Raw genomic sequence first — 25,728 nt, 5'->3', positions numbered from 1 at the left:
GTTGGTTACCAAGGCTTAGCACAAAGACTGGAAACAGGGGGAAACAGCTAGCCTGACTCTGTCCAGAGGTAAAACTAAATCTTATGAAGCTCACTAATTAACATTTGTTTGTGATATTGATCTTCTCATCTAACTTTCGGCAAGAAAGCGTATTTCCCAAAATGTCAAACTATTCCTGTAGGTGGAACCATCAGGTATATCAGCAACTTCAAACCAAAAATTCAAAAGCAATGCCAGCTGCATCTGCCTATTAAAGCCCTGTGGTATACCCCACTGTGGTGTCGGAGACTATACACAAAGACCGAGAGAAAATGAAGAAAATCCCACACTGCACACTGCAGAAAGTATGCACCGACCTGGCAGCTAATGGAAACTACATAAACACACATTTGAGAACCACAAACACTGCAGCTCTGGGGACACAGACAAAGACAGAGGGCCACTAAGGAGATTTAGGGCTTAAGAAACTGAAGTTTGGGGAATGAAAAATGTCTGTTGGGCAGCGAAACACTTAAAGCTATACTCTCCAACCACATGGTCCAAGCTAAAAATAAACCCAGTGGGGCGCCTGGATTTGGAAGAGAATTGAGTGAGCGGAGCACAAAGAACAAATCTAGGGTCTGGTCCATAACAAAAAAAAACTGAGTAACATTTTTCCAGCTTACAAATAAAAACAATACTTGAAATACACACTGGACATGAGGGCCAAAGTCGATTATCCCCTACAAATAACACAGTGAGGTTTAGGGACACACACACATCACTTATTCCCCCCAGCATCTGTTTCAAGGTCCCATGGCATGAAAATGTCAATTATGAGGTTTTTTAACATTATTATGAGTTCCCCCAGCCTGCCTATGGTCCCCCAGTGGCTAGAAATGGCGATAGGTGTAAACTGAGCCCTGGGTATCCTGCTCTGCCTTTGAGAAAATGAAAACTCAGATGGGCCAATCTGGAATCTTCCCTATATGAGGTCATAAGGGGAAAGGTTACCTCCCCTTTCTCTGCTTTGCCCGCCCAGAGAATTTGGCCTGCCCATGAGAGAGAGAGAGACATCATGGCTTGCAAACAAGCAAAGTGGCAGTTGGTCAAGGCCACACCCCCACCCTCCACCTTGCCCCCCCCCTCTCTCCTCCTCAATAGCATTTAAAGCTACAGACACAGAAATGGCCCATCCTAAGGAAAGCTCATTGTGGGACTGGCTCTAGTGGCTGTAATTCTGCACCAAGGCTGAATTTTGTGAAATAGACTTCAGATACAGTATTAGGGGACCACTAAGACCTATATAAAAGCATCCAAAAAGCAGCATGTCATAGGACCTTTAAGACTGGATACTGAGGACCTGCGAACCTGACTCACCACCTGAATAAATGCATTTCAATATGGACGACACACACACACACACACACACACACACACACACACACACACACACACACACACACAAAGTAGGCTACTTCATTTAGGGTTAACCGTCTGGCAGTAAATCTGCTTCTACTGTACGTTGACAGAACATGGGCTGCAGCAGAGACCTACAGCTCGGATCAGCACAAAGCCAAATAAGTGACTGTGGTACAGACTATGGGATTCAACTATTATCATCAGTTAACAGCTGAATATATTTATCTATTCACGTACCAGAGAGACTTTAGAGGAATCTAGGCCAGAGCAGCCCAAAGCAAAGCAGTGGACTTGGGTCAAATTTAGCCTTGCAAAAATGTTTTACTCACTCTCCCAAGGGTTACACAGAGTGATCTGTCACTACGTTATATTTTTGTTTTGATTGTTGGGGTCAAAACATTCAACTTGCTGTCAATCTACCAACATCATTTGGAATTGGATGGCTGAAATAGGTAGAAATTGTGTTGATTTTTGGATGGCAATGTTGGTCGGTCGGCTGCACTTTGTGTTCAGTGCTAATTAGCTAATATTAGCATGTTTACATGCTGAACTAAGATGGTTAGTGGTCAACACTATACTAGCTGAACATCAGTATGTTAGCATTGTCCTTATAAGCATGTTAGCATGCCGAAATTGTTGTGAAAGTAGGCCTATTGTTTTTGGCATGTTTGTGCCTTCATTACAAATAGTAGAGATGATAGAAAATGAGGGAGAGAGAAACACAGCAAAGGTCGCCGGCCAGACTTCCCAGAGTCCTTTGTGATGACTTTGAATGTCTTGTTTTGTCCAACCAACAGTCCAAATCCCAAATATGTTCAGTGTCATCATTGTGTTCCTGCCTTTTTCCAGTTAACTGACTTTCAACCTGCCTACACACCTGCAGCTACGTGGATTATCCTCCAGAGTTCCACCTGCCATCTAGCCAAGAGAGTTCTCTGCCAGATCGCCTATTGTGCGTCATGGCCTTCCAGCCATCTGTCTCTGTGTCTGCCTGCATAAAGGGCCTGCTTATGGGCTGGCTTTGTCCCTCACTCTTGTTTGCCTCTCCTGTCTGCCTACCTGTTGCCAAACCTGATCCTGTCCAAATAAAGCCTGTTTTAATCCTATTGAGTCTGCTTCTTGTTACCTGGACTAGAGACGTTCCAAGCACTATAAGAGGTCTGAGAGGTCATCTCGAGACAACGTGCATACTACAAGACAAATCAAAGTCTTAATTAGGCTAAAATATAACACTTATCGATTCATCCAGCAAAAAATGCCCCCTTATCCTCCAAAACCCAAAGATATGAAATGTACAAGCAGCATATCCCCACTTTTAAGATGCTGGAACTTAAGAATGTTTTTCTTTTTCCTTGAGAAATGACTTGAATGAATCCCATCACTTCCTGCAAGAACTAGGCCTATATATATTTGTTAGAACTTGAATGAAGTTAATAATTAATTCATGAATGTTGTAACGGTCCCATTAAGGTGTTCAGAGTCTGACCAAAAGCAAAGAGCAAATTCCTTGCGGTGCAATGACATACAAAGTCGCGAATACATGAATTTGCGCCGAGCAGCGTGAATACGTGTCCATGTGTTGTGAAAGCCTATCAGCGTTGAGACGTCACTGAGTATGAGAAATGGAGGACAAACTTATTGCCGCCGTCTGTGGGTATCCATAGCTCTACGACTCAATGTCAGTACTGCACAGACAGAACAAAATAGGAGAGGGCTTGGAGAACAGTGAGCGAAGTTGCGAAATAATCCAAAAAACACTCCAGCGCTGTACTTGCGCGAGTAACGCAAGGCAATATTTTGCTTCGCATTTAGTTAGAACACACCTTTACAGACTGTTGGACAACCGCACTACCTCATACTTCATATGAGACCTGCAACATCAACACTAACATACTGATGAGTGGCAACAAGGTTTGGTGTTAGTTGTTAACACACCTTTTAGTGATTTGACTTTTATTTTATTTGGAAGCTCAGGGGTTATCTGCAAAACACAGCTTGGGTTTACAATGGGATACACTACTTACTCCATACTACAACTAACTGTAGTCCATGTCCATGTCTACATCTTGTTAAAAGCATGTTAGTAGTCTGGATAGCGCTCATCTGGTTGATGCCCCTTTCACATTACTTTCCTATTATGGACCTTCCTCGCTTCGATGGGATTTGAAAAAGTATCTCATGAACTACACAATCAGTGATCTCAACAGACGTTAACATGTCACTGCAGTTTCTTTGGCAATCACTTACATCCCCAGTTCAAATGTGATAAAAACAAAACTCTGGTTCCTGCAGCACTTTATGATCAGGGCAGAAAAAATAGTAAACATAAATCCATATTTCTGTTAAAAACATACCATTTGTGCTCCAGTTGATGTCTGTGTACTATTTTTGTTGCATATTAAACCAAACTGGCCAATAAAAAGCAGTAACTAGCTTTCCACAGAGCTGAAAGTAATTAGGTTGGCTTGTTCCACTCCATTCCCCAACCCCTGCATCATTGTCACCCTGACACATTCCCTGTGGTAAAGCTGGATATTTAAGCACAGCTGTTCTCTGTAACATCAGGATATGCTCACACTTTTAAAATTATCATTACAGTACATGGCCTTAAAACACACAGCAAACAACCATGTGCAGTACATTCATTGATGTTGGTCATTTAAGGGAAGTAGAACAAACCCAAAAGAGATACAAATTCCGATAAAAAAAAATAAGACTGGTGATATATATTTTTTTTACTGCAACAACTCCCATAAAAGACCAAGAATAACAATGAATTGATCCTATGAAAAGGTTTGATTCAAAGTGTGATATCACTTATTCCTCTGTGCCATAGGTTCAGATTCAGATAGAGCTTCACTGTTGTGTATTTTACAACATACCCCATCCTGGTGCTGTACGAACTCAATGGTGCACCAAATGTGTATTAATCTGCATCTGAAAATAGTCACACGTTGTTGGTTTTGACCACCTGTTTCCCACATGTGCTTTGTATTTTTCCACTACTTTGCAACAAGTCACTAGCTAATCCAAATGAATTGAGGAGGAAAACAAACACCTTGAGGCTGATGAGGCTACCTCTAACTGTCTGGGTAAGTAGTCTACAACCACTTCCCACAGAGGCCCTGGAGGTTTGTGTGTACCAACCCAACTCTACGCAGCATCCCATGAGTCAAAGTGCGCTAATTAGTTAACAAAGCTGGAGCAGCAATGCCCTCGGCTCTCCGTGACGCGTGGTTTTAGAACACTGATCTAATTGTGACAGCTCATATTCTCCTCCCATGCTTGGCTGCTCCTCCTTTCTGTCTCTGCGTGTTGATTATTCCAGAAAGGTAAAATCACTCACATCTCGACCTTCGTCTGATGTGCCACAAACATGGGGGACTGTTTTTTTTCCCATGGTCCACCCCTCTCTCTCTTTACCCAGACAATCTACTACTTCTGTCCAACAACACTCTACCGTCCTCAGTTTAAAGCAATAAACAAGACTAGGCAAGGGTAGTAGTGTGCAAATAAATAGCAGATGAGACACTTAGAGAGCTCATGATGTATTTGGCTTCAGACCAGAATCCCACGCTACAGAGAGAGAGACACACCCCCGCTCCGAACTGAGGTCACCAAACCCTGTTTGGACAACAACCAGCAGGGTAGTGGGACGGAGGGCTGGGTATGTCATCTGAGACATACACAGATATCAACTGTGACTTCTTCACATATTATATTGTTACTTTGCAAATGATCAGAGGTTCAACAGTAAGTTACTGTTGCTATGCCTGTCAGGCTTCCCATTCTAGTGCAGACTAGATCATCTGTCAATCTGGGAAAGAAACACTTTAATCTTCATATTATGACTTAAATGTGATCCTGGTAATGATCCACAAACAAATTAGCATTTTTAAAATTACACACTTTCTGGAAACACCACTATAAAATGTAACCCTAACAGTTTCTTTCACACCTTGTTGCTCATCACAGCCACACGTCTACCTGTAGCCTATTGTAATTAGAAATGTGGAGCTCCAGGCGGTTTGGATGGAGACACAGGGGGAGGACTGGCAGGAACAGATGGTCCTGGAGGAGTTCTTAGAGAGAGATTTTAATTGATGGACAATTTTTTTAGGGGACTGTGTGACTTGTTTCAATGGGTACATCTCAGAAACACCTGTTGATTTAAACTTTAGCAAATTTGGTGCTTTAACCAGCTGCCGTGCAGAACTGTAGCTTGACAGTGAGTGAGCAACATCAGTTTAACTAAAATATGTTTCACCATTGCAGCCTTGGGTTGAAAATGTCATTGAAAATCTTTTATTTTTATGAATTACTTCTTTCAATGCAATCTTATAGTTTTAAACAAAAAAAGTATCAAAGTATCCATGCTTATAACAACCTTACTGGTAAGATTCTTAAACTCTGCTTATACTCTCTATGACGACATCATTATTTACCTTGCTACCACTTTTCTGCTATTGTTTCTTTCTCAGGCATGAACAGAAGGTCCTCTGGTATGGCCTAGCTGAGTATGATACTGTTAGTATTATAATGGAGGGAAGAGATGGAACAGATATTCTCAGAAATATATTCTGGAACCAAAAGGCATAATTCTCTCATCATGCCCAATGTTCCCATGCTGATAGTCTGATGACCTACGCATGCCTCATTATCACATTGACAAAATAATATCTTGTGAGTCATAAGCTACTTCTCCAGTTACCCCCAGAAATGCAGTCTGCATAAAGACACAGGGACCTCGTCACAGCCTGGATTTCATATTGCATCTCTGAAAATGCCACTTTTGTCTCAGCTCTTCTTGAGTGCATCACCATGAGGCTTATCACAATTTCACCTCCATCCCTCTGTGTCTGTCTCTGTATTTCTATATGATTTGTCCAGCCATATATATCAACCAATCCACATCATGCACATTCTCCCCTCTCTGCCTGAATCTCTCCCTCAGAAAGATCTGAAACCACCCACTTGTTTCCTGAAACAGCCTCACAGGTGATTCCAGGTGAGAGTGACTACGTGTCTCCAGCCGCATTCTCTTCAGACATGAAATGTATATAAATAAAGGTGAGGGAGAAAGATTATACAGGGATGTTTTGAGATAATACACTGCATTAAAAGTACATGGTGTATGGCTTCAAATGTTGTCCTTATTTCTCCTCTCCCTGTCTGCCTGTGTTTCTTTCTGTTTCTGGGCACACATGTCGCCTTTTGCCTCCTCTTTCCTCTCCTCTCCTCTTCTGTGACACAGAAGGTGAGAAAACAACTCCTCCTCCCTCTCCTCCTGTGCAACATGCTTTACACAGGTAGCATAGAGGGTGTGAGGAGTTACGTTTGTGTCTGTCTGACTATACTGTTAACACACAAAAGATGAGCAGGAGGAACATTTCATGTTAGATGCACGCCTATTCTCTGTCTGAATTGTGACATATTTCAAGAGACATCACTGACTGCAGAAGTTTGATCTAATCATGTGCCGTCAGGAGCTGTGTTTATTCAGAGTTAGTCACATTCCAAGCAATCACTCGAGCATCTGATTACAGTGATTACCAGAGAGGAGGAGCTTGGGAAATTAGCTGCTCGAGTGTTCAGGTGGAATAACAAATCCAGCAAACACATTGTTCTCCATGGCACTGGTTGGACGCCACTTGCCCAGCTGCTACAGCTGGTACATCAGCTCCTGCTGAGACAACGTCTCTTCTATTGTTCCCTCTGCAAAGTAACTAGAGGAGTAAAAAGTACAATATTGGTTTCCAAAATGTAGTGCAGTAATAAGTAGCATAAAATAAAAATACTCAAGTAAAGTACAAGTACCTCAGAAATGTACAGTACTTGAGTAAATGTAGCCTACTTAGTTACTTTCCACCATTGCTAAATCCACAGAAAATCCAGGTGACCCATATGAAGCTTAGCTCCATTGAATGAAGACGGAAATTAGGAGAAAACTATTAACAAATTAAATTACTTGAATACGCTATATTTAATTACTTTGAGGGCTGATCTGCAGCATAATCAGCAGCTCTTTTGCATTTTCCTTTCACTTTTTGTGAAACCCTTGATACTAGCAATGACCCAAATGAATAACGTGAAACGGTTGATCATAATGCAGAGAACGCTATTAGCAAACTGCTACCCTCCCAGCACCAAACTGCTGTCAGACAGAGTTAGCGACGAGGTGGTGAACACAGTGGAGCATTTAGCAGCAAAAGAGACAGATTTCTTTTCTCGGGGAGCTGGTGGAGACCAAATCTAAAAGGAGAGTGACAACTTACATTTATTGTGTGGCCAGAAACACAACCAAATGAATGCTAAAGCTAATCCATGTCTGCTGGATGTAGGCACCTTCCTGTTGACACACTAGCACAAAGGTGCCATATTCCATACTCATTTTAAGCAGGTTTTAAGTATGTATTAGGGTCACACTGAAAATGGGAAAAAAAAAGTTTTCAATTCAAAAAGCAAACAACCCATTTTTTAGTGTGCTGTGGAGGTATATTACTAAAATTAAAGCAAATTATGGATGGTAGTGAAACAACTCCAGGAACACCACAGAATACAATAAATGACTTATATTTTTTGGAAAAAACATTTTTGCTGTATCTTTCTGAAGTTGAATTGGCAGTAGCATCCTAAAGTCGCAGGTTGATTGATGTCTGGGAGCACAAGTATCATTTCATGTTAGTATAAAACAGTGAAATACGTTGATCCCTGCTGATATTTCTCTGCCCCCTAGTGGCCAACAATTGTTTCCTACATCTTTAAGAGCAGCATAGTTAACTGTCTACTGTCCACCAGAGGCAGGAAAATGAGCAACTTATCCATATATGTGAACATACATATAATCCATGTGAAAATGAGTCAACCCAAACTTCTATCTTAAAGAAAAGAATTTCCTAGACCATCAGAAACGTCAATTTAGCTGAATAATGTGAAGAAGAAAATGTGACCGAAAATGTGGCCTCTATTCAGTTATTCATCTACAAAATCCGCTGGGAACAATCAAGAGTTACTTTGTACAAAGTGTCTTTATCTGTGTCAGGCAGCAGTGCAGCCCAGTGGGTAATACCATTATTCACAAAGCTAAAAGGGGGTCACTGGTCCACTGGGAGTAAACATGAGTCACATCGAGGCACAAACAAATGACAGTGTTGTGTTGTGGAGGAGGCTGGAGATGGCAAACCATCAGCCCTGCTTTATCTGATTCAAATGGCCTTATGAATTTATATTCAGTCATGCCGATGCATTCAAAGTAGATGACTGGTGTGGCCCCATGTCACGTTGCAGCAGTGAGCTTTACATCATGGACACACACAGCAAAGGTTACATTCAAATTTCTTCATATGACTGTGTGCTGCATGATGCGAGGAGGAACTATAATTGTTCTAAGCAAGCATATGTTTTGTAGATGAGAGTGGACAGTCCACAGCTTTTTTGAATTTTTTGGAGACATGTTGAAGCAAGAAGGAAGTGGTGGGATTAAACATGTGTTCCACTAAACCATCTGGGCTCACATTCAAAATTTGCAGTTTTTTTTCTCTATAAGCCCTCTGAGAGCATATCATTCAAATTGATCAGAAGCCTGAATCACCTTTTCTACGGAATCTTTCATTGTCTCCTACTCACACAGCATCACCGCTGGTTCTCTCATAATCTCATATATTTTTAGAAATGGGTGTTTCACTGTTTTGTAACAGTTATTGTAAAGCCAGCAACAGCCTCAGGGTGACTATGCTGCTCAGTGAGGGAAGGCAGAAGTGTACAATCCGGGAGGCAGAGAGAATGATTCAGAGGACGAGTCAAGGGAAAGAGAAAAAAAAGATCTGGATTAAAATGAGAAAAGGGAGAGAAAGAAAATTAATCCAATTGCTTTTGAAGCGCTCAGATTAATTTTGAAACTGAACCTTTATTATCTCTAGTATGTTAGTTATAGCCGGCATTAATATTAGACTAATAAGACTTAAGTTGACGCTCCCACTCTAAATCATTTTGAAAACTACGAGCATGTGGGCTGCTCAAATTCCAAGCAGACATTTATGATTACATCCTTTGATACACATTATTTTTGCAATGAGTTCAAGTGAAGCCAAATAAGAGGGACTGAAAACTGTGTCAAGACAAAGGGAAAAGTCCAAGTTCTATGCACGATAAATACAGGTCTACCCGCTCTGTGGATACCAGTCCAGAGGGAGAAATAGGGCTGTGCACTGAAGAAAGCAGCAAGACAACATATACAGGACACAAATCAACTCGGAAATTATAGACATAAGGAGGGCTTTACAGTGAAAACAATAGCATGGGAAAATAGAGGGGAAAGATGAAGACAAAAAGGAACGACAAGGAACTGACAGCAAGGTAAAGCGATACAAAGGTTCTAAAAATAGCGTACACTAAACTGATAATAACTTTTTTAGGTGGCTAAAACAAGTTGTGCTGCTGCCCCTGTCTACAGCTGTACATTGCATGCAGTACATTTCTTAGCATCCCTGTCGGTACTTCTGAAGCGCCGACCGCCATCTACTGTTGGTAATACAATGACTATGGATAAGTTCCTTATACAACCCTACTTCAAAACGTCCGACTATTCCCTTTAAGTGTTTTATATGTTGAACTAATGGCTTAATCGATAATTACCAAAAATTATTTCATTTCATTCCCTGAAATGGACAAAAATATATATTATACAGTAGCTTCTCCTTTCCACAGTCCAGGTGTTTTAGCTGCTCCGCATCAGTAGGTCTTTGGAAAGCTTCCACTGCCTCACCATGCTTTCATCAACACATAATATTAACTTCCTGTACAGTCAGAGCCTTCTCCAGGAGCTGATAAGCATAAAGAAATGCTTGTGAGAAGTTCGCATCAAAAGCAGCAGGGTACAAGCTGGCCAATAAATGACTTCCTACAGGCAGGAAAATGGTTTCGAAACTAGCAATGCTACATTTCCAATAATTGATTTTTGCCTGAATCTCTGTCTAACATATCGATGTCTAAAGTGGCTTTAGGATATCACAATAATAAGTGTTTTCTGAATATCAGCCATCAGCTGCTTCAGATTAAAACTGTGGCCCAAACTAGTGGAACCCTATATTCACCTTAAAATTATTCCTGTCCTTCACTGACAAACCAATGTAAATATATATCAGGGCTAATATCCTCCCCGCTTGGTTTTGCTTGCTGGTGAGACGAGGCAGACGAGGCACAGACATCTACACTCAACTTCTCTCCCTGCTGGCGGTCAGAACACAGGTGGGAGGCAGCCGGTAAATCTGTCGGAGCGGCAGTCACAGCCAGCCAACCAGCAGGCAGCAGACAGGCAGAACAAGACGTTGGTAGACAGACAGTACAAGAAGGTAAATGTATTATTATTATTTAAGGTGTAGGGTGATCATTTGTATGTGTCTGTGTGTGTGTGCAGGTGTATAACAGTGTGTCATGAGTTTCCATGGCAAGACCTCATTATTTCCCTTCCAACACCATGGAAATTAAATGAGCCATTTGGAGAAAAAAAAACACAAAGATGCAAGACCCAGAGGAAGAGGCAGACAGACAGACAGACGGACAGATTCAGGTCATGGGCAGAATGGTCGACAGACAGGCAGTTGTTTACTCGTTGGTTGTCAGTCAACATCTTGCCTGCTGAAGCTTTTTGGCTCACTGCTCCTAAAAGCCAGTGGATGCCTTACTGGACCTTTTCCAGACGCAGTATGAGAATGGTGGACAAAACTGGGGGGCAACATTACTATAGGAGACGTCTCAACTACCCATTATTAGTTATACTATACATTACACAGCTATACATTATTATTATTATTATTACCCGTAATTATCTCAGATTGAGGAGCAGAATGGTTTTATCAGTATTTCACAAACCATGGAGTGGCCACCTGTACCCATTACAGACCAATGTAATGATGCTGAACTGTAACTTTAAAGCTGCACTGACACATTTGGCCAACCTGGGAGTTTGTTTACAACCAGTGCTCCATTGGACTTACACTGTTATTACTGAGTTAGTAATGATGGCAAAAAAAAACTACAAAAACAAGATTGTTACAAATATGAGGCAAAATAACAGGCAAATAAAGCAAATTCCTTTTTAGGGGAAAAATCTCTGCTAAATGTAACCCTGCCCTGAGAATATATGCTGTCACATTGTTTACCTCACAGTTTTCTCGGCAGGGGTCTCAGACCTGGGTTGTAAAGCAGAGAGGAGACCGGGCTGCTTCAGACATTCAGCTGTGCAGATGCCTCATTTCAAACCACTGAATAGACTTGTTGAGCACACTGAAAGGGGTCGTTGTTAAGCAGCCAGACAACGAACAGAAAGCCTTGTTAATCCTGCTTTGTTTTCATGATTCACAACCACAACTATTCTTGTTGAATAGACAATAACAAACTGTCAACCAGTTGATTTACATGTTATACTGTATATGCTCCATCCTTAGAAGGAATGATGGCTGTTTTCACAACTAAAGTTTTCTGATTTTGCTCACTGTGATCTCAATTTCAGATCAGATCCAGAGCTGCCAGGCACAGCTGGGTCTGATCACGCCCCCCTTCTCTGTCCAATACACCGTCAGTGATGTCAGACCTGAATCTGGGAGTGAGCAGAGAGGTTTTTAATTCTAAGTCTTCATCCAAAGGAGACAAATTACAGTGAAATGCTGTTTGTTTTGCAGAAGATGGCAATATATATCCTTGGGAGGATCACTAACGTTTCCAACTTCTTCTGCGTATAGTATTTCACTGCTGATAAAAAAAATCCAGGAATTATTTGCATTTGAATAAGTAAGTTAACTATTTAGTAATTTCTCCGTTCCTGTTTGTGCATCTTTATCTTTATTTTTCCAGAAACAGATATGAGTCTAAAATATCGGAGTCATGCTGTCTGTAACATCTAGATTAACTCAAATGTAATACAACATACTGAATAAAGACAAAAATAAGGTGGTCTGTCTCACAGAGATAATCCCAAACACATTTAAATTTCTCCTCACATTATGTTTAAAAGAAATTTACAAATGAATTGTTCTTCGTGTGTGTGTGTGAGTGTGTGTGTGTGTGTGTGTGTGTGTGTGTGTGTGTGTGTGTGTGTGTGTGTGTGTGTGTGTGTGTGTGTGGAGGATCATTAATAACGTGTGTTCCATGCAAAAAGATGTTTCAGTCTCATCTGTTGCCCTGCGACTGATCACTCTGACCGGAGTTGATGACAGCCTGATGTGCCGACTGCAGCACTGCGTTGATTAAATCTCATCCACCAGTCCAGAATTACTAAAGATAATTACAATTATTCATTTCCACTTTCATCTCCAGCTATCGTTAACTTCCTTTATAGGTGAGACCCTGCTTTAACAGCAATTCTTTAGCTTGCTATTTGATAAAACAAAAGCAACCTATTATTTTTGTTGACTGTGAAGGCAATGACACACACCCACACACTCAGCAGGGATCCAATCTTTTGGCCCATATTGAATTGTCATTTTCCCCCCTCTACACTCAAACTGTTTTGAGGAGGAGCTGACACCTGGTGTTCATGCTAACAGCTGAGGAGAAGATATTTTTAATTCCTACCGATACTCCATTTACACAGCAGTGGGAATCTTCTCTTCAAATGTGTGCTGCTACAATGTAATTTTTCTACCATCTGTTCCCACCGGGATGCATTTTATAGGTTTAGGCTGTGCAGAATCACACAGTAATCAGGTTTACAGCGAAGGCAGGTCAAGGGAATAGAATACGTCTTTTCAGCCCTTTAGAGTCAAACTTAATATGGTGATTAGGTATGCAAAGTGTGCTTATATGGTAACTATTTACATTGTTGTTACTGATATGGTAAATGTATTTATAGGAGTTTTTTTTCATTAATCATCCTATAAAAATGTATTGTTAAGTCAAACTTGATGGCCAAGTTTACATGTGTAAATTGTATTAACTTAAATTTTAATTATCCCCACATACAGTATCAGACAAAAACATGGCTTAAGTTATTGTATACATAGTCTCGCTTTGCCAGACCTTCCTCCACAGCGCTGCGGAGGAAGGTCTGGCTAGTCCACACAGCATTCCGGGATGGGAGAAAAACATGCTCTGGTTTATTGGCATTTCTTTAAACCAATCACAATCACCATGGGCAGCACTAAGCGCCAGACAGAGCCGCAGTGCCGCTGTAAAATAGCATCTGGAAGGAACTGGTTTTGGTGGAACGTGTACGTTTAAAAGTTTTTTTAGTCGTGCAACAGAAAACTCAGATTGGACAGATAGTCTAGCTAGCTAGTCAACCATAGTCCTCATAAATCGACCGGAGTTTAAAATTCCAACACAAAGAAAGCAGAAGGTCACGGACATCCGCACGAAAAGAGTGACATCCAGCGGAATTTCCGGCGGCAATGGAGCAATCCCAGAAGTGGAACGTCGTGGATATAGACTATTGTATACATAACATCATATCAGGTAAAAATCACTTTAAATGTCTTTTTCTTTCTAGTCTGGATCAACGGAAGTACATTGCCAGGATAAGCCTCCCGTGCTTCCATCTGTGCGTCAAAATCCCTTCGCTACGGGAAACAACAACCCCTAAGCTAGCAAGCTAACGTTACATGCTGAAAATGTAGCTTAGAGGCCGCTAGCCTCAAGCAGAGATGAGGAGCGGGCTACAGAGGTCGGGTAACCCCCTTCTTTTTAACTTAACACCCTCAGATATTTCTCATTTTCAAACTTGTTGTCTTCTGACTCAAGTGACATCACTTGGGGAAATGCATCAGACTTCACGAAGCACCCTCTGGAGACAATTACAGGTTTAAACAATTATTTTCCCATTAGGCAGTAGTACTCCACGACACCTGTAAACACACTAATGTGAAAATGTGGTGGATTTACCCTTTAATTAATTTCCCTAAAGGTACCAACAAATCATTTCCTAAGGAGGCAGATGCTTTCAATTAAACTGCTTTATTGCGACTGCAAGTTGAACGCAGTGTTTTGCACACACATTTACTGTCTATTGAGAACAGCTTTCAATAGTCTGAAGATAATTCTTTCCTGGCTGTACTTTACAGAGCTGGAAAATCATGTGGATTAGTTTATAGATGCTTTTCATAATGTATGCATAAAGATGAGGACTATTTGACAGTTAGAGGGAAACAAAAAGGCAAAGAGAGGCACTGATGATGACACAGAAGGAACTGATTTCATCTCCAACTGTGTCAATGAGACGCTGAGAAAATAAGAGACGGAGACATCAGTGGGTTTTTCCATGGCACCCAAAGTGGCAGCAGATGATGGCACATTGGTGACTCACTGAGATGTTAACAAAAACAGAAGAGACGTACGTACCATAGCCACACACCATGGATGTATTATTACCGGATAAGTGTTTGAGACGGTGCCCAATTCATTCCTATAAGAGTTGCTCAGTGGCGCATTAAGCCTTTATGGAGCCAAAACCTTATATGAAATTACCAAGATGATTGGCACTGTGCAGCCCATAGAGCAGGCGCACTACAGACTTCTACTGGCCGAGACGGCTACTTCCACTTAAGCGTTCTGCTAACTTGAATGTGGATTAAATTTGAAATATTTGAAAATGTTATTGAACCGAACGGATCAAATTCTGATAGTGAAACGAGTCATTTCACAGGGGGGGTGTGACGCTCAAAAAATGTATCCGCTGATTTACAGATGTTACAGTTTTTTTTGCCATGTCAGTCTATAGGAAAAGTATTTTTGGGTGAGAAAGCATCATGTGACGGACGGGGATTCCACAGTTGGGCCCCGCTACTGTATGTTCAATTTGCCTTAAAGCATGGCACACTTCCTGGGCACCTGCCACACACACACACACACACACACACACACACACACACACACACACACACACACACACACACACACAGACACAGACACAGACACTCACCAGGACTGAGGTTTCCTCTTCAGCAGGCCCTGTCTCCTCCACTGTGAGTGGGGACTGAGATGGTAGGTCAGCTGACGACAAACCTTCTCCATCGCCCCCAGAGAGTCACCCTCCTATTGGACACAGAGATAGAGACACACAAACCATCAGCTTAAATTTATGTTTGTTTGTAGCATAAATCTAATATCAAATAACACCCCAATCTCAGATGTACATGATAAATAATGGACCTGTTATATCTTGATATATTGTCAGATAGTCATCCCTTATTCAGATATTTTCTTGTAAAATCACTCAGACTATTGTGGAAATGAGCAACAAGTAATCCATACTTATTACTTATTTTAAAACATAAATACGTGACAGTTATGTATTTTGTATATGTGTGTTTTGTCATTGTCAGTCAAAGGCTTTACAGTAAACAGAGATTGAGGGTAAGGGAGGGGAAATGTCACGTTGGACACGACATCATGACAGAACAAGACAGAGCAGTGAAGTGTTACAGCAGCAGGAGACAGGAGAAAGACACAAAGATATCATTAAAGAGGACCACTGGAGCAAAGAATTAGCAAACACACCTGTCACCGTAATGTTTTGACATGAAACACACGCACATGCACGCACACACACACACACACACACACACACACACACACACACACACACACACACACACACACACACACACACACACACACACACACACACACACACACACACACACACACACACACACTGGGTATTTTGGCTGGCTGGGTCACCCTAACCTGAGGAGTTTTAATGACACATGATGCCCAAGATGCTGCGTCAAAGCTTTTTACCCCCCTGAGAAATAAAGGTTACAGGCTTCTTAAAATAGTTGTTAGTGAAGCTGGGGAATTCAACGCTACATGCTGTAGAGTTTTCATCATGTAGGGAACAGTGAACGAGGGAGCAATTTCAGACAACAGCTATTGAGATAATGACGCACTGCTTCAACTCCACCCTTAATATCACCACAATTTTCCACTGTACCATAACTGGATGTGTGTGTGTGTGTGTGTGTGTGTGTGTGTGTGTGTGTGTGTGTGTGTGCGCACGCTTGTGTGTGTGTGTGTGTGTGTGTGTGTGAGGTGTCCATATTGAAATGCATTTATTCAGGTGGTGAGTGAGGTTCGCAGGTCCTCAGTATCCAGTCTTAAACAGATGGTGAGGGGAAGAAGTGATATCAACAAAGACATTCAGTTCGCTAAACTGTAAGGTACCACATTGTTGTTTACGTCAGAGTGTTTGTGAGAATCAGTATGTTTTGCTTGGTAAAATACTAAAGGGGCAGATGTTGGATCATAAAGCAGAAAAACTATTTTCTAGCAGACAGCAAGTGGATGAATTGATACCCAGAGGGAGGATGATGATTCCAAATGAATTTCTCATTTGTTTTAATGAAATGAGGCGATAATGATTCCCGTCTAGAAACTGTGAAGATGTTCTTGTAAATGTGTCTGTGTGGTCAGACGTTGCAAAAAAGTTGAGGACACATTTTATTTATTGTGGAAATTCACATTTTTACATTCATAGTGAAATAACTAATTTTCATAATTTTTCATATACTCACTCATCTTATCTCAGTACTCAGCTCTGCTTTTTCTTGTTATATATATATGGGCATTTAAAAAAAAAAATGAGCAAACTTGGAAAGATACATCATTGACGGGGGCTCTGGGGGTATTATCCTATAAGAAATTGGAATTAAAAACAAATTCCCTGCATTTTCTACACCAACTAACCTCACGAAACAGCCACCTGCACTAGTCAACATAGGAGTCAAACCGCTCCTGGGGTAGCCTACCCCCTGTCCAAAATGTTTTCATCCCATCCAACCACAGTCTTGGCTAACCTGGTGTGCTGAGCTCAGAGTTGCACTGATTTGAGCCAGTTGTGTTGGTCTGGATGAGAGGTGCATGCTCTACTGTAACAGAGGTTCTGTAAAAGAGGGAAACACTATTCTAGGTTAGTCTGTTGTTGTGTTGTGGGACAAGGGAGAATGGGGGAGCCTGATGTATTAACAGTAATTGGACAAAATTACAGATGGGTTACGTGCCTTTACCCTCCACTACATCCCAAATAATAAAATCAACACGACGAATGCAAGATATTTTCTCCAGGACTGGTAGAAGACCCAAACAGAGTGAATATTGGACGTACATTCATCAGGTGGATAAAAACACAATGAATGCTAATGTTGCTCTGTGTTTGCTGGATATGAAACTAGGCAACTGTTACCTACATGTTAGCAAAGACAACATATAAGGCTGATAATATGGTGATTGACAGTGTATGTTAGGTTGTTTTTCTGCCTCATTTAGACCAAAAACCGATAAGTGCAACTTTAACATCACGATCAGTTGCTTTGCTAAATAATCCTGCTGACTAGCAACAAAGCTAAACACCAACAGGTAGCACATACTAAAGGCAAGACAGTTTACTTAATGTATCTTAGTCTACATTTGGAAACAACAGATTATTCATTTATATAACATTGTCTTAGCACATAACACACCAGGACCCATGATGCGCACTGGTGCAATCCAAATTGTGACTGGCATTAACAAAGTTGCATTGAAAATAGAAAACATGGGAGATGGGTCAATCCTAAGCGGGATGGATAAGCACATAAGAAGCTGGGTCCAAACTAGTTTAATGATAGCTAGACAGATTCTTGGGCTTATGAGATGGCTAGAGTGGAAGCATTTGAAAATATATATAATATAAACGGTTTGCCAGATTAAATGTCTACACTAGAACATGGGGAAAGTAGTTACGCTTTCTGGAGGGCTCCTAAGAAGCTATGTGCTGGGGTGAAGCGTATACTATGTGCTTTTTGTTGTCACATATATACATATGTTTATTTGCTTTACAGTTTATTGTCTATTTTTTTGCTGTTTTGTTGTGATGTCTTCAATGTCATGGTTATTATGTCATCTTTTCTTGATTTTTGTCTAAGTGGTGATGCAAATGGTGGGATTGGGCTATTTGGGGGGTGTATTTTGTATACCTTTTAATAAAGAAATAAAAATTGTTAATCATAAAAAAGAAAATAGAAAACATAGATTAACGTGAAGCACCAGATACACAGGACTTGTTTATGCCACTCTTACTTCTCATAGCAGGAAAAGCACATTTCCTTCATTCTCTGTACATTATGTACACTGTATCCAAATACTTCTGCACATCACTCATATTTAACACATTTAACAGAACCTTACTGCCCCTGTAAATTCAGTTGTATATATGTAATATTATGTAAATTGATATCTTTATATTATCATATGATGTTCATACATATTCATTCTTTATTAAACATTTTCCATTCTTATCTTAAGTTGATTCATCTTTTTCTGCCCTGACATTGGCAATAAAACAAAGTCCTTGTTTACATGTACTTGGTGAATTTGGTTTTGTATTCTGATGTCATTTCCTGTAATCCCATAATAAATAGATAAATAAATTCTGCTGTTTCCCAGTTCCAGTTATCCTCTAAGGGTTGTGAAAGTCCCGTTAACTACTGGTCTGATGAAGACCTTTTAGAAACAGTGGATAAACTTAAATATGCATGAATGTCAAGCTAAAAATACAATGTTCTCATTGCAGAAACATGAACATTCTAAGGTTTTCATCAGACAGAGATATAATATATATATTAACTGTATGCTATATATATATATATATATATATATATATATATATATATATATATATATATATATATATATATATGATTGTATAATTTGAATTTCTAGTTTGCACCACACACGCAAATTTTAAGGGTAAATTTCATATCTAACCAATAACTGGTATTTTAACAAAATTTTATTTTTTAGACAAACAATTGAGACCTAAATCGTATCCCTGTAGTCGTAGTTGAGACGTATTGATGTGTTTTGTACCGACGCTGCTGGTAATATCCAGTAAGACAGGTCTCATAATGTCAATAAAGCTTTATAAATTGAATTGTATTGAAGTGAATTAAGAGAGAGCTCGGGTTGATGAAAACAGCAGCTGCAGCATCCGGTTGGAGCCTCATGGCTTCACTGTGGCCTTTTCTACATTTCACTGCATCCAGCTCTCACTCTGTCTCATCCCCTTCCTTTTTTTTTCTTTCGATGTCCCTATCTCTTCCTCCCCTTTGTTTGTCTTTTATTCTCAACCTCTTCCTCCGTTGTCCTGCCTTCCTCCCTCCCTCTCTCGTTACATTATTGATACAGAACACATCTATGAATCTTTCCAGTCTCCAGAGAACTGATGACTGTCTCCATCCCTCTGTCTTATTTATCCATCTGATTCATCTCTGTTCCTTTCCCTCAGGTCTGCCTGCTGATAGAGTTATCTTGCACAGTACAAATGGAACCATTACTTATCCTATTTTTCACTGCATGCCTTGAATGTTCTGGTAAATTGCTGGAAAACTCCATTCTGCAGATGAATTGTTGGGATAATTCAATCTTATTGCTCTCATTTCTGCGGTCAGGAGGTGCAGGGGATGACCTGGCAGACAGCTGACTCATAATCATGGCCGGATCTCAGATCTCAGGAAGGAATCACTCTACGTGCTTTACAGGGGCATCAGATATCCCTGATTACACTGATGTCTTCTGTGGGGGGTTTGGGGTTGGGTGGGAGTTACCTTTAACTGAAAGTTACACAGGGTGTGAAAAGCAATTTCAGTGTTTGTTGCACTCAATGCTTTTAAACCAACAACATTAAATAAAAAATAAAATATTCTGTATTAATTTAAAAACTGAGGCCTATTAGTCCACACGGACACAGGTATTTTTTAAAAATGGGGATTTTCCTTTCTTCGATCTAAAAAAATAATCCTGTCCACACAAGCACTGTTTAAAAAAATCTCGTCTGAATGAAAACACAGAAACACAATTGAAGCACAGTCAAGAGCATGCCAAACCAACAGGCAGTGATATAACACTAACCCTAAAGTCATATTGGCCAATCAAAAGCGTGAAAAAAAAGCTATTCATCTTTAACTGACTTGTCAATTGGGAACCCTTTTGTGTGGATAACATGGTAGAAAAAACATTCTAACATTAGCTGCTGACAGAGCGCGCCACCCTTACCGCTTACGCCCGTCTAGGCTGAGGTCATGAAGTTAATTCCCCGGGCATAGTTTAGCAATCCATGCCCTTTGCTTATTAATCAGCTTGCATAGATTCCATATTATGTTTTTTTTTCATGTACATTAGTGTATGATCCCTGGTGGGCTCCGTCCTGTCACCAGACAAGAACGTCAGCATGAAATGAGTCTGCAAAAATCTGAATTTTACAATCAAATACCTTTTTCTTTTGTTTATATTTAAAAAAAAATAAAAAAAATCTCACTTTAAATACTATCTGCACATGGCTACTAAAGTATGGTATAAGAAGAGAAGTGGTTACAATTAATAAAAAGGCAAATGTTAATTGCAAGGTAACGACAGAAAGCAAACTCTGACATATTACACACTATCCACCACTGAGACCTCAACATGGACAGGCACTGAGCTGACACTGGTAAATTCAACCCTGGGATAGGATTGGGCATCCAGAACCGGTTCCAACTTGGAATCGTTTGTAAAATTTGGTTTCGAATCCGATCATCGGTTCCAAATTTAACATACGCAAGTTTTGGTTTCCATAGCGGCCACCGTACTTCGAGGCGCTTATTGTGTTGCAGCCACGGGGGAGCACAGTAAGTGGAACTCTAAAGTATGGCTTAATTACTTTACGTTGAAAAAGTCCAGTAAAAACTGTAAACCACCAATGAATCAAAATAAAAGTTTCCTTTTATCTGTGAAATAAGCACGTGACTAGTTTCAACTACACCCCTCAAATAATCGGAATCAAGAATCGTTAAGAACCGCAATCAAAAGGAAGAATCGGAATTGGAATCAGAATTGTTTAAATCAAAACGATGCCCAACTCTTCCCTGGGACCAATGCATTTCATGCCACATGACCTTCACTGTGACAAATCACGTGGTGTGCTGATTGGCTGATAATTGACATGTAATAGTGAACGGTCAGTGTCAGTCATGGTCGAACACATAAAGACACAGTTTTTTCAGCCAAGGAAAGCTGAGCAATGAGCAGAAGGATTCACACGGATGAATGGAACACAGAAGATCAGTGAGAAGCCGAGATGACACAAAAACTGCAGAGAAGAGACAGACGAGGTGTGAAATGGGAAGAATAAAGAGGTGAAAGAAGGAGAAAAGAGAACATAACAGAGAGAGTCACAGCAGCTGCAGTGACAAAGCTGCAAAGTTTTCAGCTGCTATAAGTGTAGATTTACAAGACGCCCTGCTTTTAGCTGGAGTCACACTGCAATGAATAGACCTTTCAACCCTAACCCTTTCACTGTGTGTCTGTGTGAGACAGAGAAGAAAAGTGTGTGTGTGTGTGTGTGTGTGTGTGTGTGTGTGTGCGTGCGTGCGTGCGTGCGTGCGTGCGTGCGTGCGTGCGTGCGTGCGTGCGTGTGTGTGTGTTTACCAGTGTGAGCGTGGTTTTTTGTAAAAGGGGGTACAGGATGGAGCAACTGTGTGTGTGAGCATTTTTCTTCTACCAGAGTGTGAATTAGTGAGTTAACAGGATGTGTTGAACTGAAAGTCAGATTATTTTCCAAAAGCTCTGGGTTGGCCTTTGTCCTTTGCTCTGGGCCCGACACAGCATATTTTACCTGTGTCGTAATCATATTCATTTCCCCTTTAGCCTCACATCCGGTGATATCACTAACCCACCCAAACACTGATGGTCTCTACCCCCAACTGAGCAGTGTCACGAGATGAAACTGATTGCTTTAACAGGTGTGGTCGTGCAGGCGACCAGAGAGAAAGAAAGTCAGTGAAAGGTTTTTAGTGCTTTAGTATCTCCTTTGTAATGTAAGTGTTTCAGGGGTTTAAAGTTTTGTTACACCTCTACATTCCTGTTCTTACTTTCATATAACAGATAGAAGCCTTTAGATTTTACTGATTGCTCCCATACAGCTTTATTAGAGCTGTATTTGCAGACTACTAATGTAAATTTCTTTCTGCTGCAGTTTCACATACTACATACATATTGAACCACAGACAGGCTTTTATTGTGAAGCAGCTGGGAAATCACCCCCTAACTAATGACTGCCCGAACTCAGAGGGTGGAGTTTTTGCATTACATGGTGCACAATGTAACAGTGTCAATGGCATGTACACTACTTTCAGCTAGCAATCCCGTGATGCAATGAGTTTCATTTTATACAGTAGATGCAAAAATCACTGTTGTGTGCTGAATCAAAATGACAATGATTCACAAATCTCAATTTACCATTTACTATAGAGTAAACAACAAGTGCCTGTTATATAGGGAGTAGTGAATAAGTGAATGAGTGATGTCAGACGCAGAACAAGATTTGCTTCTATTATCTGAAAGCCAGTTCCCCTGATGGAGGCCACAACCCGAAAATTATTTCTCACAATAAGTTCTTAAATCAACAAGACTTGTTGCTGGCATTTTGACTTCTTCTTGACATTTTGAAAAAAAACTAATGAAATGTTACAAATGAATTAAAAAAACAAACACTCCTGGTAAGTGAAAATACAGTGGCCAGGTGTCACTTTCAAAATAAAGGCAAATTGCTGACTGCTATTGTTCATTTAAATGCAGCTACACAACAGGACATGGACAACAGTCATGTTTCCATCTAATTGTTAAGCGAATTTTAAGCAAACTTTTAAAATGTCGCAAAAAAGAAAAACAAATTAAATGCGAATTAGAAGCGTTTCCTTCAACTGGTTTGGAGCAAATAAACTAGATTACGCAAAGTGTAGTTTCGTCACAAGTTGACGTTACGCATGGTTGTAGATTGCAAACCGGCTTGCTGAATCAAAGAGATTAGAAGCTAAGTTCTTTGGCTAAATGGAGAGAGGTAGCATTGTACAAGGTGGCCACCTGTGCAGAATACAGGGTTGTGGCAGAGACATTTGGTGTCAGCGAGACAACCGTACACCGCTGTATATACGCGGTGTGCAGGGCCATACGATTCAAGCTGTTGAACCAATTCATCAATTTACCCGACGTGGCTGAGGCACAGGCAACAGCGCACCGCAACTCCACTACACACCTTGTGCCACAAGTGTACGCCGCACTGGATGGGACCCATTTCCCAATCCTTCCCCCATCCGATGGATACCAGGACTATAGTCATGTGAGTTACATGTTCGCTACGTCACAACTTATTCGGCAAAGCTGTTTCCATCTCCCATTTTGCGCATTAACTCTTTTTTTGAAAAAGGCAAAAACCACCTCAAGCAAGCGTAAAAATGTTTTTGCGAATTTGAGGACTTTTTTTTTCAAATTTTGCTGTTTCCATCAACATTTTCTAATGCAATACTTAAAAATGCGCATAAAAATCATAAAAATACGTTGATGGAAACCCCACTAATGTGGCCCTGTTTTCTCAGTGGGTCAGTGTTAAATATTGCAGGGAGGATGAATAAAAGAAGAAACAGCAACAGAGAGCTGGTTAGATATAGACCTGCAGGCGACAGGTTCTTTCTGCAGTTTATGCAAACCAACAAACCTCCAACACATCATCAAGGTAAACAACACCTTTTACAATGCCATCCATGCCTGCATCTTTTCTTAGCCGTCTGTCTAGAGACACCTCTTTGGACAATATTGTGTTCATGTCATCCTCTATTCTCTTTCTACATTATAACATTGTGATATTATATGAAAGTAGAATATAACATGTCCAGGAAATGAATTCCAAATATTGACCTTTAATTAAACAACAGTTATTTGCATTTAATTGGATCATGGATATGATGCAGTTTGATTGATTTCATATTTACTGTAGTATCTATCAATATCCCCCCGGCTGTCTATGAGAAGAACTCATTCTGCTTGACTAGAATCTAATTACACACAAGTGTGCATCAGTGTCTTTTATTATTGATAGTAGCAGCATTATCCAAGAATGAACTGTAGTGTTTTATGTATAATGTATGACGTGTAATACTGGGACCAAAATAAAATGACTTTGTACTTTGAATAAAACAGCTGTGTTTAGATATTGAAATACAGAATATTTTGCTGTTGTTTGTGGCATATAATGACTTTTTTTAGCGATTCGTTGGTAATGAGTGATTCTCTTTTTGCTTCAGTGTCTCTTTCTCCTTTTATCTTCCTAAATCATCAATACATGCAATATAGAGAGGATTAACACTGATGTAATGTATGAATGAAATGTAATTATATTTCTATTTATGCACCACAATAACTACTACCTCCATCACTCCCTTTTCTTGACTAAAGATGTTTTCAGTCCATTTGTTTAATAGTGGAAAGGCGTCATTAATCCTCCAGCAATTTGGCCAGGCTCATATTTATCAGACAGATTCATTAGGCTCTGAGCTGGGTAAAGTTCATTCAATCAATTCTGTTTTCTGGAGTACCTGAAAGACTGAAAGAGGACATAAATTTAAAGTCATGTCACCTTTCTATGCCAAGCTAAATGTTACCACATAACCTCACCAGTGACAGCATTGCAAATATTAGATGACTGTGTCGAAATTATAGAGATTATTAATTTTTATTTATTTATTTGATTTGATTTTGGAAAAAGAGGTATGAAATTCATAGATGCTGCATTAACATTTCATGAACATTAAACATTAAATAAGTTCAGGAAAGTAAAAGACAATAGCAATCAAACGTGTCAGACAGGCGGAAGAAGCAGAATGAGGGAAATAAAACACCTCGCTGTCACCTTCTATGCTTCCTCTCTCTTATTGCTTTTCTCTCCGAACATAACAACACCCTCTCTTGTGTTTCTATCATTCCTGCTCTGCTCTTCTCAGCCTCTTTCTGTTCACCTATCATGAACTGTACACACAACCCTAGCCTATATCTTCAATCTGCAGCTCCAGTGCGAGGAGTTTCTTGCAGAATATGGCTTGTACATCCATAAAGAGCTTTGTTTTTTAAGCTCCAACGATGCATTCTGGGACTCACAACACAAATGTGTTTTCAATTAATACAACATTTTCTGGAAATTAAATATAAAAATAACAATAGCAACAATAGCTGAATACATGTTAATGTAGTTTTCCTAAGTGAAACCTGTAGTCTCATTTCATTATTCAGAAGCTGAATACTATGGAGGATGGAAGCTGCCAAAATAAGAAAATAAAACAGAAATATCCATTTAGGGAAACATTTTTCAATTAATTGATGCCTACATTTATTTTCAATAATATTTTTGGTACATTTAATGGATTATTCATTTATTTATCAATTTTGTTTATTTTTAATTAAAGGTCAAATTAATTAAAATATTAACAAAAGATAAATCGATAAAATCGACAAAATTAACACTTGTAGAATATATATTTTCATTTCAAGACT

General features: G+C 40.0%; 1 protein-coding gene across 1 annotated transcript in view; it reads right to left on the bottom strand.

Moving 5' to 3' along the window:
• The window catches only part of lrrc75a (leucine rich repeat containing 75A), a 45,808-nt gene that overhangs the window by 5,997 nt on the left and 14,083 nt on the right, over nucleotides 1–25,728 (bottom strand). Inside the window, exon 3 of the mRNA XM_031283659.2 lies at nucleotides 15,314–15,426. Coding sequence (XP_031139519.1) covers nucleotides 15,314–15,426 — 113 coding nt within the window. The remainder of the gene's footprint in view (nucleotides 1–15,313; nucleotides 15,427–25,728) is intronic.

Source organism: Sander lucioperca, chromosome 5 (assembly GCF_008315115.2).
Source record: "Sander lucioperca isolate FBNREF2018 chromosome 5, SLUC_FBN_1.2, whole genome shotgun sequence".
In the NCBI taxonomy this organism is placed as follows: domain Eukaryota; kingdom Metazoa; phylum Chordata; class Actinopteri; order Perciformes; family Percidae; genus Sander; species Sander lucioperca.
Note: the sequence above shows the minus strand (reverse complement) of the source record. Positions and strands in the feature narration are given on the sequence as shown.